A 15,752-nucleotide genomic window follows, 5' to 3' on the forward strand; every position below is an offset into this window, starting at 1 on the left:
GTTAAATGAATCCCTAGAAATAGGGACAGTTACTATTTCTACAGACCTAAGTTCCACAAAAGTCCTAAAGCAAATATATATATATATATATATATATATATATAATAAGTGTCAATACTATTCATCTTCAAGAATCAAAATCACTGACCTACTTCTTTATGTTATACTTTATGACTTCATAAATGTGCTACTGAAAATACTCATCAAAATAATTTTCTAAAGTTAGAAGATCTTACAAAACTTCTAAGAAAGAGAGAGATGACTAAGTTGTAATTAAGATAGCAATTCTTCCAAAAGCTTGCATGTACCAGAAATACTGGAAAGATACCAAACATGCAAAGCAAGTAAATCAAACAGAAATGAGAAATCCACGGGGATCAGAAACATTCCAAAGTTTCTCTTTAAAAACCAAAGAGGAAAAATTTTACAGGCTCACAATGCCAATACATTAAGTTCTCTTATAACTTTTTTCCCTGTTCTCTACTCAGATCAAAAAAAAAAAATCTAATGGAGACTAGTCAATATAAGGTTTTTAAGCTAAATCTACAAGTTGTTATTGGGAGGAGAGATGAGGGGTAATATAAATTAGGAAAGCAACCTTCTAGTTATTTAGGGGCTACAGAAAATAGCTTATAACAACTGCATGGTGAAATAGTACATAGACTTTATCCTTGAAACTTCATGGTAGACTGCTTCTGATAAGTGCCTCATTACACCTCTCTTGATGGAATGAATCAAAGGCTGCCCACGTACTAGCTGGTTTCTTTATTCACAGGGACACTAACTGAATAAGAATGACCAAAGAGGTTGCAGAATGATTTAAGCATTCACACTGATTGAAATACTCATTCCCAAGATGAGTTATTAAGCACATATAAATTTTCACATGAAAAAATCATCTTTTACCAAGATACTGCCATACAAAATGTGAGTTAAAATATACTTCTAAGAGTTGAAAAAGTCAGTCAGGCACAAAATGTGGAGAAAGAGGAAGGAACAATGTTCAAAAATTTTTGAATAAAATCTGACTGTCTTTCCTCAGCACCTCACCTTAGAAATACTAACACCAAGGTCGATATGATTGCCCCAACCTGCCCAAGCACCCCCCAAAGAAAGAACCAAAAGTTGCATAGCTAGGTGTGGCCCATAAACCCAAAAGTACATTCATATTTCCTCTGATGGGATTAGAAAGATGTGTGTGAGTGTATGTGCGCACACACATGTACATGCATGTGTGTACATGTACACACATTACATGGAAAGCTATGGCAACATGAATATACTGCCCGAGAAAAGCTGGCACATCTGAAACAAGGACAATGTCACATACATGCAGCATGACAAAGCCTAGACCCAACAGGAGGCCCACAAAGAATTCCTATGCAATCATCAGGCATCAGTATCCAGAGCCCAGGAAAGCCTCAGAACAAGAACTTCAAATTCCGACCCAGTGGACCTGTGGAGGACCTTGAGGAAGAGAAAGAGGTGTCAGGGGCAATAAAGAATGTGAGAAAGAGGGCCCGGAGAGATAGCACAGCGGCGTTTGCCTTGCAAGCAGCCGATCCAGGATCAAAGGTGGCTGGTTCGAATCCCGGTGTCCCATATGGTCCCCCGTGCCTGCTGGGAGCTATTTCTGAGCAGACAGCCAGGAGTAACCCCTGAGCACCGCCAAGTGTGACCCAAAAAAAAACAAAAAAACAAACAAAAAAAAAAAAAGAATGTGAGAAAGAAAAGCATCAGGAGGAGGAGAGGCAACAGAAAGCTCTGGACACTGCAGCAGAAGCCTAGATGCAGGAGCCATGATATGTGCTACCAATTGAGCAAGTTAGGCCCCCACCTGGCTCAAGTTTAGATACAAAGATAAAGACCCACATGGACAATGGTGGGAGATGCAGGAGCATCAGGGGAAAAAGAGGCAGCACAACAGTGACAATATTAATCACAGCAGAAAGGAAAAATGGGTCTGTCTGAGAAGCCACAGCTCAGAGGGGCCCCCATTCCTGGACCAGCTTTAAGTTGAACGCGTTTAGTGGGAAGAAGCAGGGAGAGCTTGGGTAAAAGCCCTGTTGACCTAGTTCTGGTGAGGCAGCCCAGGACAGGCCATAAGAGGAGGTGGGTATGCAGTGAAGGCATGACAACATGGAGTTGTAGCTAGCCTGGCACACCCATTGGAAGGAAGTCCCCGTTGTTCTTCTGAGAGAGGGCAGTGGCTCAGGGCCAAAGTGAGGCCCCGGCTGTGGAACATCATTTGAAACTATTTATTTATAAGCATTTCCAAAATTAAAAATATTCAACATGTTAATGCTGAGTTTAAGAGTTATATTTTAGGGGTGGGTAAAAAAAAGAGTTATAATTTAGCTTATTCTATTTTAATAGTTACTCAAATAGTTTAATTCTATTTTAATAGTTACTCAAATAACTAGCAAGGATATAAGTAAGTCAAGAAAAAATTCAATGAGGTGCCCAGGTGAGGTAGAAATGAGTAACTGAGCTCTCTCTCACTTTGCCAATAAGTACTAGAGAGACTGGAAAACTTAAGTCATTTCCCAAACACCTGTAGATAACGATCTGTATGAAACATGCATTATGCCAATTTGATCCATTTTAATGATGCTTGTAAAACAGAAACCTCATGGGCTTTTTTGAGGCATAGCTGGCATCAGTCCCCACCTACCCAGGTGAGCATACTAAAGAAGAATGTTAAGTCCAGGATCCCAGCCCTGCACATCAGCCCCACCTTCCCCTAAGATATGCCAGAGGGGCAGCACTATTCTGTTCAAAATGTACTTGAGAGCCAGCCAGGGGTTTATTCTTTTAAGCTGATCCAAAATTTTTCTGAGAAACAAATTGCAAGCATTAAGACTTTTATGTTTAAAATAGCAACAGTATAATTGGGTACAGATATTCTATGTACCAACACTATAAATGTTAACATAGTATAACCCTGTTTCCCCACAAATTATAATCAAATAGTTTAAGTAAAATCACACAAGTATCTACAAGTGCTTCTATTAGCTGCAAGTGGACATGATTCTCATGGAAAGACTTTTAATGATGATAAAAAAAATTACAGATTACCTATATGACTTAGGAATCACTATTTTTCAATAAGGTGAAAACTTTCCTAGAACAAAAAGTTTTTTCTAACTGCCAACTTGACTCATTTTTTTATATTTGCTAATATCCATGTAAATTAGTTCTATTCTCAATGCTTATATCATGAGATCTATTCACAGACTAGAGTCTCCTTTGGATAGCCTCATAACAAATTCTAAAATTGCAAGTAATCTCAATAAGAAGATACTCTGGTAAGATTTCTCAGAAGATATATATATTACAGAAGAGTGAGTCCAATAGTTAAGTCTAATCAAAATGTTAGAAACAGCAGAATAATTTTGCCCTGACCCAGTAAATTGTTCTCAGTTTAAATTTCTTTATTCCATATACTTAAATTTCTTTATATCAGATACCAAGAAGAAAAAAAAATGCAATGAACAGTTTGTTGAAATGCTAAACTAAGTGAAAATAATTATTTAAAGCAGGTATTTTTACACAAATGCAGAGAATAAATTAAGCAAATAGCAAACTATTCATATTAATATTAATTTGTGAATAGCATGTTTCCACATTCTCAATGCCTATTATGCCAAATTACTCTCTGCATTGAAAAATGTTTATTAATTCATTCAAAGAGTGCTTATAGATTCAGCAATGAAAATGGCAAACCCAGCTTAAAAATCAAGGTTTGAAGTGTAACAGAATAAAATGATACAGGTCTGTAGAAATATCCAGCAAAAATTATTAGTAAGCAAATGGGTGGAAATATACCTTGGTAATGTTTATTCCCATATACTAAATAAATCAGGTCATCGACTATAATAAACTGGGTGGAAGATGAAAATTTTATGAAGGCTAACTAGCAAACTTCTCTTTTGGAGAGAGAAAATGACCACCTGGGAATATAAACTAAATGATCGTGGAGTTCACTTTCAATAGATGACACATATCACTGCCACTAGGAAATAATCAAATAGCAGCAGTTACCTTCCTGTCGGAGGTTTTCGGGCTACCGGCAGTGTTTTGCTTGAGAAAACCAGCTGTTGTTGACCAGCGTGTGGGGTTTTTCCGTGAAGGTTCTTCTGAGGAAAAGTTATTATCACTGATAGATGTAGAAAGGCCAATTAAAGCTGGATCACTGCTCCGTCGGACATGAAGAGGCATATCTATAAAAACACAAAGACCATTATAAATTTTTAAATAGGCAACAAATTTATTATTGTTGTTGTTATCATTATTATTATTTTTTGATTTGGGCACCATGCCCAGCGGCCCTCAGGGGTTACTCCTGGCTCTGTGCTTAAAATATCTCCTGGCAGGGCCAGGAGACCATATAGGATACCAGAAATTGAACCTGCTGTGCTATTCTCTGGCAACAAATTTCTAAGAAGTATATATTAGGGTAAAGGTAGAAAATCCCTATAAAATATTTTTAAAAATGCATAAATATATTCAATGAATGAGCACTCCAAACAAAAATTCCTTTTCTTTCTTTATATTATTTTCAAAATCATTGGGTCAATCTTTATACCTATTACACTTTCCTCTCTATAAAATTTATATTAAAACACAGTGATTTAAAAAGTTATTCACAGTTGAACTTTACACATACTTTACACATACTATGTTCCAGGACCAATCCCACTATCAGAGTCAATGTCCCTCACCAATGTTCCCAGGCTTCCTCCATACCTTCCCAACCCAGCCTGTCAACTTGACAGACACCTTTTAGAATTTGGTGGCTCCAGTTTGGGTCTCATGATTTCAGTGCTATTGATTCTGTGATTTGAATATTTAGTGGAGTCACATTCTCTCCTAGATTGGTTGAGGCTTAATCCCCAAAGAGTCCCCAGAACGGGAAAGCAATTCCCATTCCCCTGTGCCCCCAGGACAGGAATCAATTCTGGTAATATCTACCCACAGCAAATAATCCACACAGATAGGAGGGTAAAAAAAGGCAAGAAGGACGGTCACAGAATCCTTTGTCAGCCTGCTAGCGGCTCCAAAAACCAAGAGCTCACTAGCCAACTGCAAAAAGGACCCTGACTTTCCAGCTCATCACCTATTTAATGAAATTCGAACAGCAACCCACACACCTGGAAGGTTGTAGTTAGGAAAGCAGGCAAGGAAACAAATATCGAAGAGAAATATTATAAAAAGTCTCTATATACTTAATAATTTAGTTCTGTCCTTCCATAACACCACCACTGTGCTCAAAATCCCTTGACCCCTATATTCCACTGTTTTTCATCTGACTTTCTCTCCCTCTCCTTCATTGTATTTCTTTCCTTCTTTTTCCCTATACTCTTGCTAAGGATTATCTAATTATGACCTTAAACCCTTGCATCACATTGTAGAGTTATTTTAAACACCACATGTAAGCAATATCAATCTGTGTTTATCCTTTTTCTGACTCACATCATTTAACATATCTACCAATTCCATCCATTGCATCACATTCTATGATTATATCATTCTTTATTTGTAAAATTAAAAGAACACTCTCTGGTTAAAACAAATTTGACTGGGGCTGGAGAGATAGCATGGAGGTAAAGCGTTTGCCTTTCATGCAGGAGGTCATCGGTTCGAATCCCGGCATCCCATATGGTCCCCTGTGCCTGCCAGGAGCAATTTCTGAGCCTGGAGCCAGGAATAACCCCTGAGCACTGCCGGGTGTGACCCAAAAACCAAAAAAATAAAAAAAAAAAAAAAACAAAAAAAAAAACAAATTTGACTGAGGTGGGACAATCTGCTGAGATGGGTTAAGCTTATGTTTGCAACTTGTCACTGGTTATTTGTGAAGCTCTGAGCAGGCTGGTTAACTGACCACTACCTCTCCTCTCTGCTCACATAAAGGCAGTAAGAAGAGTACAGATTCATAGGATGTCATGAGATTAATAGAGATAAAGGACTTTAAACATTATGCCAAAATATGTCATTCTCATAGACTAGTAAGAAACATTACTATAATCATTTTGCAAATATGTATAAATAAAAATCACATATTCTAAACTATTAATAAACTTAAGCATAGAGTAAATTTTATATCAATTGAATGGAAAAATCCAGTTTGGTTAGCCTATTAAAGAAATGTAACATGCTATAAGAAATTTTAGAACACAAACTTATTTATCCTTGAAATAATGATAATCTTGAAAATAACATGTAACCATGCAGGTTGCATCTGCCAGACCCATAGACAAATTACCAAAAATGGCTTTTACAATGGTAATCACATAAAAGAAGAGTTTGTTTGCAATTGCTATAATAAAATCAATAAAAAACTAGGGCTAACATTTGCGTCGATATCACTGAGAACATGTTAGCAGATATGATCAGTGTTAGAGCAAAAGAGAATAGAACTACAAAAATAAGAATAAATGCACAATCTATAACACTAAATGCCCTGCACTGAATGGAAAGCACTAAAAATATAGGAAAATAAATTTAGAATAAATTAGGTTCAATGTTTTTTAAAACAATTTTTTTAAAGTATAGTATTTTTAAAAACCATTCAACCAATATAAACTTGAGGGAAAAGACTCATTATTTATGAGAAACATTGTTGGGAACATTGAAAAATTGGCCAATTGTGTGGGTATATAAATCCTTACAGGAGCTAAAGACAGACTATACATTGAAGATTACATTTACACCATTATCCAGTCCAATAGTCTCAAATAAGTTAAAGCAAATTAGGAACAATTCAGAAACAGAAACAAATGAGTCATAAAAATATTGCATTTAACATTTGCTTCTACAACATAAGGATCTGAAAAAAATAATTAAGCCTGGCAAAACAATCATAGGAAAAGTGTGCTGATTATTACATCAAATATTGTTGGCAGTAATTGGAATATACTAAGAGAAACATACACATACAATTTTTAGAAGTTTTTTCAATTATAAGTTCGTGCAAAAAAAAAGTATGAGAGTTTTTACTGCATAAGACGTCCACCAAAAATATAACAAATATGATAAGCTTTGAAAATGAGTTCACAAAATATGATACACCCAAGAATACGTATTAATCTACGCCCTTACTATACATTAAAAAAAAAGTGTTTACTCCTTTAAAAAAAAAAAAACTTTGCCAGAAACACTACATAAAAATTGGAAGCAAAAAGTAACATTATAGGATAAGAGGAAAAAATACTTTAGAGCGATGGCACAGTGGTAGGGCGTTTGCCTTGCATGCCGCTGAACCAGGAAGGACTGCGCAGTTCAATTCCCCAGCATCCCAAATGGTCACCCAAGCCAGTAGCAATTTCTAAGAACATAGCCAGAAGTAACCCCTCAGCATCACCGGGAGTAGCCCAAAATTAAAAAAAAAAAAAAATTACCTTGGGGCAACTTAATACTGCTACTTAGGTATAAATATTACTGGCTTTCAAGTACAGGGTCCTTAATTATTCAATGGTATAGAAACTCTATGCACCTTAAATACTATGTGTAAGTCAAAAAGAAGCAAAAAAAAAAAAAAAAGCATGTTTCAACACAATAAGTCAAGCACTATATAATTTCAAATAATTTTCTCAGATGCATTAGAACAGCTTACTCTACACATTTCTGAAAATTCCCCCAGGAGAAAAACATTAAATACATGAGTCAGGTAAGATACATAATTAGGAGAAAAACCTACTGATTGATCATTATCACTGTTAATCCGTTAGCCTGGGACAGAAAAGATTAATTAGTTTTCTACCTTATTTTATATGTAATCCTTGAGATTGGAGACACAAGAAAGGAAGGGACAAGAGACTAAACAGTTTACAGCAAGGGCTACAGATCTCTCAACTGTTCCTGAAAGGGGGTGCTGGGCAGCAAATCAATGACATTGCAAGGGACACTCCCAAGAGATGCCAGAGAGGCACCCCATTCTGCTAGTTCTTCACTCACAAACTTTTCATCTTCATTTAGGTGATATTTGTAAGTGAGCATCTCTGGATCATTCTCATTGTAAATACACTTATGTCATTATATTTACAGTTACTGGCAAGATACAAGTAGATGTTCTAGATTTGATAACCCAATTAAAGAAAAGGACTAGAACTCAATTCAAAAAGCAAATAGTAATGGGGGGGGTGGTTTTGGGCCACTCCCGGTGGTGCTCAGGGGTCACTCCTGGCTATCTGCTCAGAAATCGCTCCTGGCAGGCACGGGGGACCATATGGGACACCGGGATTCGAACCAACCACCTTAGGTTCTGAATCGGCTGCTTGCAAAGCAAATGCCACTGTGCTATCTCTCCGCAAACAGTACATTTTTACCAAAATAATATCAAATGACACCATACAGTCAGAAAATCTAAGGTTTCTAACACTGTGTTGTATTCAAACAACTAAAGCAGTAAAGAACACAAAGGCATAATGAGTTCCAAATATAAAAACAAAATAAAAACAAAAACTATTCAATGCCACATATTGTGGGTACAAATTGATGCTGCTTGGGATTCAAGAAAGGCATCATGTCATACTAATAATACGAGGACAAAGGTACAATTATATCTTTGTATAATGTTAAATCTACTGTCTAGCTAACTTTTTAAATATATTTTCCAGCCTATTTTGAATAAATATGTTAATGAATGATTAAAATATTGATAGAGTTTTTCATAGGACAAAATAATGTGTAAATATCATTGCCATTTGGCATGTAGTAAAAAGAGGAATATATTTATTTTCAAGAAACTGCCAGACTCAATGGCTTGAACAACCATAGCTTTTGTGTGCTTAAATGCATTCCTTTAATAAATGGACATCTTAGCTAACAACATAAATCATAAGTGAAAATTTTTTCTCAAAATTACCACTAACTATGAATTAGTACTTTACGCCTACACACCAGTTGCCACACTCCATATTTGTGGCTGAACAGTCAAAATTAATAAAATGTAATAATTGTGGTGTGCAAAAAAAAATGTAATAATTGTGTGTCTCATCAATGGCAGTGGATAAAAATGTCTGCCTTTTATTTTTTAAACTGTTAGTGTAAAGGGGGCAGAATAAATTTGGTGTCATAGTCTGATTTGTCATGGGATCTATATTTTATACTATCCTTGGCTGTACATCAATGATGAATGAAAATATTACTTTAGTAAAAAGCTTTTTTTTTTTTTTTTTGGTATTTGTTTGTTGGTTTTTCCCTTTTTGGGGAGGGGGGAGAAGGGCGCAGAGGCACACCTGGTGATGTTCAGGGCTTACTCCTGATCTGTACTCAGGAATCACTCCTGGCAATTCTTGGGGGGCCATAAGGGATGCTACAGATTAAACCTGGGTCAGCTCTTGGAAGGCAAACACCCTCTATAATATTGCCCTGATCCAACAAGCTTTGTTTGCCCCTGATAGTTTGCAAAAAATAAAGTGGTGATACCCAAGGGCCCACAGATCTCTGGCCTTATCTTACCTAAAACATTCCCTAATAAAATAACAATATCAGGGGCTAGAGTGACAGAACAGCAGTTAGGGTGCTTTCTTTGTACACAGCTAAACCTGGGTTCAATCTCCAGCAATCCATAAGGTACCCTGAGCCCTCCCAGCAGTGAGCCCAAGGTGCAGAGCCAGAAGTAAACCCTGAAAATCACGAAGAGTGACCCCAAAACCAAATACTAAAAAAAAGTCTTTTTTTCCCAAGGATATAGTTGTTTAAATCTGGGTAGAACCATAAAATGACAGATATAATAAAAGTAATTTTGAGAGAAAGAAATACAGACATCTCACATCTTAATTTTGATTGTATTACAAAGCCAAAGTAATTATAACAGTACAATACTGAAACAAAAACAACAGAGACTATAGGATAGAACAGAGAACAGAGAAATAAACCCACATGAACATGAAAATATGACCAATAACAAACAGGTCAGTCTTGTATACAATGAAGAAAGAAAGTAAAAGAGAAGAATGATGTAAAGGAGAGGCAAGATACAGCAAGAAAAAAAAGCAGACTAAGAAAGACAAAGGCAAAACACAGGAAAGTTAGGACAAGAAGGATAGGGCAGAGAGGAGGAGAGGGAAACAGAAAAAGAGAAGTGGGGAAAAGGATGAAGAGAAAGGGACAAACATAAAGACAGAAATTGAGACGGAGAGGGCAGGGCAGGCAAGGGCTAGAAAGACAGGTTAGGCAAAAAAGTATTTGCTCTTGGGGCCGGAGAGATAGCACAGCAGTAGGGCGTTTGTCTTAGACACTGAAGGAGACTGCCAGGAGCGATTTTTGAGCATAGAGCCAGGAGTAACCCCTGAGCACTGCGGGGTTTGACCCCAAAACCAAAACAAACAAAAAAAAGTATTTGTTCTGCATTTGGGTTAAATTATCTGAACCATATTAGTTTGCTGAGCACTGTGGAGAGTTGCTCCCGAGCAAAAAGCTAGAAGTAACCTCTGAGCACTACTGGGTTATTTTTGCATCCACCACCCCCCCCCCAAAAAAAAACATTAATTTATACTTTTAGGGAATAAAAAATGATGCCTTCAATGTAAGACAATTTAAATATTAAGGCCTCAACAGTAAAAATTAAAATATGTTTATTTAAGCATAGAATAACTTAATAAAGATGAAGATTGTTTAATTATAAATTTTACAACTATTGACCAGTAGTGTTATCCTGACATGAGGGTTCGTTCACCTCTTCAGTTTCCTATTTTATAAAATGCGAACCCAAACTGGGAGACTCCTAACCGCCATAAACTTCAGGTATGCTGTCTTTGTGGCTAGCTCACGTCTCTGCTCCCCTTCACCATGTTTCTGTACTTACAGAAGTCCCAGCAGCACAACTTATGAAGCATTACTATTGCCATATAAGCTCACCATATGAGCCCAGTTTCACAAATTCTCAAAGTCCTAGATGGTACAACCATTTATGTAGCCACACTAAAACCTCCATAATTTTAATACTGACTTTCCATTAGGTTTCTTTTTTTTGGGTGGGGGGGGGGAGTTGGGCCATACCCGGTGGTGCTCAGGGGTTACTCCTGGCTCTGAGCTCAGAAACTGCTCCTGGCAGGCTCAGGGGACCACATAGGATGCTGGGAATCGAACCTAGTTTCCTCCTGGTTGGCCGCGTGGAGGGCAAATGCCCTATTACTGTGCTATCTCTCCAGCCCCCTGACTTTCCATTAGGAACCCAGCAGATTAGATGTTAAGTTATCATAGAAGCCACACATGCCCAGCAAACAAAATCAACAACAGAATGCTCAACTAGTATTAAAACGCTTAGCAAATTTTCAGACAATGACAATAATGACCCCATTACAAGACACGACAATTGTCAAATTTTTTATTTTAATGAAGGCTCTTTTGAATAATTCTATTGACATTTAGTTGTACCGTGTAATGTTAGGTAAATTATTCATATCTGCCAAGGACAGGTTTTGGAGAGGTTGGGAAACTGAGGACAATTGTGGAGGCAATGTTAGATTGATGTGGGATTAGTGTTGGAATACTGAATGCCAGAATAGTTATATTGTAAACAACTCTATAAGTCACAGTGTTTTGTTTTGTTTTGGTTTGGTTTGGTTTTTGGGCCACACCCGGTGCTGCTCAGGGGTGACTCCTGGCTGTCTGCTCAGAAATAGCTCCTGGCAGGCACGGGGGACCATATGGAACACCGGGATTCTAACCAACCACCTTTGGTCCTGGATTGGCTGCTTGCAAGGCAAATGCCACAGTGCTATCTCTCCGGGCCCAAGTCACAGTGTTTAAAATAAATAAATTCAATGCTTTTTGTTATAAATAAAAACAAACCAAAACTAATTATTGCCTAATCTTTTTCATCTTAGAGTCATAACCCCATATGGAGTTATATAACTCAACTGGGGCAGTAGATTGCATGGTTTTAAATGCATATGTGATTTATATATAATATATATAAAATAATATATAAATATTTATATATATAAATGCTTGATTGTGGATACTTATTTCATATACCCAAAGTAATGCAGAAATTTCTTAGACAAAAGGGGGTTTTGAGTGGAAAATATTTAAGAAACCCTGCATGATAGATCTGATGATCATATCCCAATAATCACCCTAAAAGAACTTATAATTTACTGAATTAGAAAAAATACAAAAGAATTTCCAAGAAGCAACAGTAGCCACTGCCAGGTACCTGTGAACAGGTTGAAGTAGCAAATGCAACCAAAAGACAATAAAAGAGGCAAGAGTTTTACTATGGCAATGGTGCCCACATAGCGACAAATGGCACGACAGTTTTGGACAAGCTGAACCTATCTTTAATGAAGAGGTTACTAAAAAAAAAAAAAAAAAAAAAACCTGGACTAATCAAAATAAACCATGCAACACAACTGCCAATTCATCTGACAGGTTTCCCACCTTGAACAGTTTCAATAAAACACAATATTGTACAAAAGGCAGTTCTGTGGTGGCTTATGAAAACTAAATATAAGAAGGCTCTTCTCTATGATTTGCTGCAGAGTGTTGGGATTTCTGGCCTATTTCAGCATGTCTAAGAACCTGATATAATTTGTATTCTTTTCAGCAATTCAACATAATAGAAACTTTTTATTTATGATCATTTGGACATTATTATTATTATTACAATTTTTCATTCCCATTTTAAGGAAAATTGATGCATCAAAAGCATAATAAGACTTTTTTCTAAATTTTCTGGCTTGTTTAGTACATACATTTCCAAGGTATGGCCTGCAAATAATGAAAAGGAAAACTCAAAGATAGGATCTTCAATAATTAAGTTACTGGATGAAGCACACAGAGACTGTAAGGATGTCATTGGGTCCAGGACGGCGGTCTACACTGTTTGATGTGTGCATTCCTTTGAAGAGTGGATAAAACAGCAATAAACCCTCATCACAAGATCTCACATTCTCAGTGGCACTAATGCACTGTAAATATTGATTTGCTTCTCTAGGTAAGGTGCCTTTTAAATAAGTGGAAAATGTCAAATCTAATAATGAATTAAAGCAAATACTAAAAGTGCAGATTTATATATATTAACTGTTAAATAACCATCCATATTTATAATCAGCTTTCCCCAATGCCTCTCATCTTTCACATGTACAGTAGTTTCTAAATCATTTTACCACTCAAGACAATAAATCTTCTCCAAGAAAACAGGCATATGCCATCGAGGTATTTAAATCTAAAAATAATATGCAGTCACACATACTCTAACAGAACTTATGATACAAACAACAGAGATACACTTCTTGCAAAATGAAAACAATATTCCCCTTTGGAGAGCAATTACGTATTTCCTAAGACAAATCTTTGCAAGTGAGAAGAACCAAGTTATTAACACATGCCACAGGATAAAAATCTATCAAGAGGATTGTAAAGTTGACCTTTCAATATACACTGTCCCTTTCTATAAAGTATTTTTATCAGTATTTCACTTACTGACAATAGCCCTTGAAAAACAGTATACACAATATGCCCTAGAAACAGCAAATGGCTCAAAAGAAAGAAATAAAATGAATTTCATCATACTTATTAATTATTTTTATAACCAAGTGTACTATCTAGATGCAAAGTGCCAGGAAACTGACAGGGTACATTTACAGATAAGCATTCTAAGGAATCATGTAAGGGTGGATATAGAGGACAAGCCATTTCTCTGGCATCCCAAGGTACCAGGAGTGCTTGTAACCAACTATCAGCCCTGTTACTTTGGAGAAGATATCATTTTCCTGGGGAATTAAACTAGAATGCATCAAACCCTTACACTTCATGTTAAGATAACAGGTGATTTCCTAGGAAAACTGAATTTAAAGCATTCCTATTGATAACAGCTTAATCAAATTTGAAACATATGCTGAAAGAAAAGTCAAAACGAACTTTATGTACGGTTGTATTTTTAATGCAGTTTACATATACATTTTTTTAAAACTATGATTGTTTCTAAAAGGTTGTGGTATTAGCACAGAGTTCAGAGAAAGCACTGAGCACTGTCAAGTGAGTCCAACCCAACCCAAAAGTAATATTTCTGTAAATTTCACATAGGACTTAAAAGTCTTGAAAGTCTGAAAGATCCCAGTGAACAATGCACATTAACCACAACACTTTGAAACTGAATAGAAGGGCTGTACTGTTCAAAAATGAACAAACCTATTCAGTTGTGCTCGAAACAATAACAGTAACTAAACTTTATCTTGGATTGGCACCACTGTTCCTGCCAGTCTTGGCACATTCTAATTTACCCACTAGGAAACACCCCACCTTTTCTAAATCACCAGATAGCAAAACTCAGAATTCTACGTCTAGTTAGATCATTGCATCATGGAATTTAGTCCTAGCACCTTCCCTCTGTGATCTGAGCAGTAGTTCTCAAATCTATGTGCAAATCCTTCTGGGAGCTTCAAAGCAACCAGAAGGCAGCAGTCTCCCTGCTTGTCTAAGTCCCTCCCTTTACACCCAGTGATCACCACTTTAAGGCCATTCTGGAGATTTCTATCTTTTCTGTGGAGTTCAAAAGAGATTCCCCTGGTACAAGTAAAACCAATCCCAAATTGATTTCACGGAATACAAGTGCATTCTTGATGGTTTCCCTCTTTAATACTAGAGTTGCTACCACAGTTGCAGAATAAATCAAATGGCACTTAGAAATGTTTTTTAAAGTGTAGCTATATAAAATAAAAGAGATGAGTAAATGACAATCCATCTCTTTTCAATTATTTTCTTGTAATAATTGACTGTTTTAATTATTATGGGCCAATCATTTTAGCAAAAAAGTAACAAATATTATAAAGCCAGAGAAGAAAGTTCAAAGAACTGCGACTACACATATTGGAGATAAACAGATCAGAAATCTCAATAATATTTTACAATTAACTTTGCACTTTTGTTCTTCATACTCTAGTCCCCTGGTAGAAATTGGGGTATAAGCAAATCTAAATAAATTTTTCCCATATAATTTTATATGCACATTTGCATCATATCATTTTCACTTTACCAATTATATACAAAAATCATAATTTAAATATAAAATTAACAAATTCATTTGACAAGTAATTTGCCTTTAAAAATTTATGATTATTGATTAAACTGTAGACTATGTAAATGCTCAATGACCTTCTTCAACATGTATGTTCTAGCATTTATTAAAAATTCAAAAACATCAGTAACTGTCAAGTTAACTTCTGGTGAGCATTATTCTCCCAGTTCCTTTATTTTTGCTACTATTAATCCATAATATTACACAAAAGTAAAATCGCCCTTATTATGAAGGGATGGCGAACACTAATTTCATTTGCCTATTTTCTGTTATTTAAAATATACACTTGAAGCTTCTTTACTTAACTAGACTTTATTTCATAGGCAGGCTAAAAAAACAACTACTTCACAACTACAAGTCTTAGTATTCAAGAGTTATTCCTGGTGCTTGGTAGGCCATGTTGTTCTGAAAGTCAAAACTATGCTTCCTGCATTTAAAATATTAACTCCACCATTGAGTCATCTCCCTAGCTCCATAATAAAAATTTCCCTAGAGCTTCTATACTTCAGAAATTCCATTTGAGAATATAACATTACTATCAAGTCAATCCTTGAAGATAAATATCTATTGAGCATCTACAATGTGCCAGGCATAGTGTAACTGCTAGCAGTACTTAATAATCTGTCTAGGATTTTACATTTAGTGGAAGGAAAACACAAGAGGTGATGAAACTTTATATGTCATGAGATGATCAATGCTAAGAAAAAAAAAAAAAGCAAGCATA

The 15,752-nt window shown here is 36.1% G+C and overlaps 1 protein-coding gene across 12 annotated transcripts in view; it reads right to left on the minus strand.

The window, feature by feature from the left end:
• The window catches only part of PARD3 (par-3 family cell polarity regulator), a 674,271-nt gene that overhangs the window by 369,125 nt on the left and 289,394 nt on the right, over window positions 1–15,752 (minus strand). For all 12 annotated transcript variants that reach the window (XM_049776411.1, XM_049776408.1, XM_049776410.1 and 9 more), the window contains exon 4: window positions 4,045–4,223. In XM_049776411.1, the coding sequence (XP_049632368.1) occupies window positions 4,045–4,223 (179 nt within the window). The remainder of the gene's footprint in view (window positions 1–4,044; window positions 4,224–15,752) is intronic.

The sequence above is a fragment of the Suncus etruscus genome, chromosome 7 (assembly GCF_024139225.1).
Source record: "Suncus etruscus isolate mSunEtr1 chromosome 7, mSunEtr1.pri.cur, whole genome shotgun sequence".
Taxonomy (NCBI): domain Eukaryota; kingdom Metazoa; phylum Chordata; class Mammalia; order Eulipotyphla; family Soricidae; genus Suncus; species Suncus etruscus.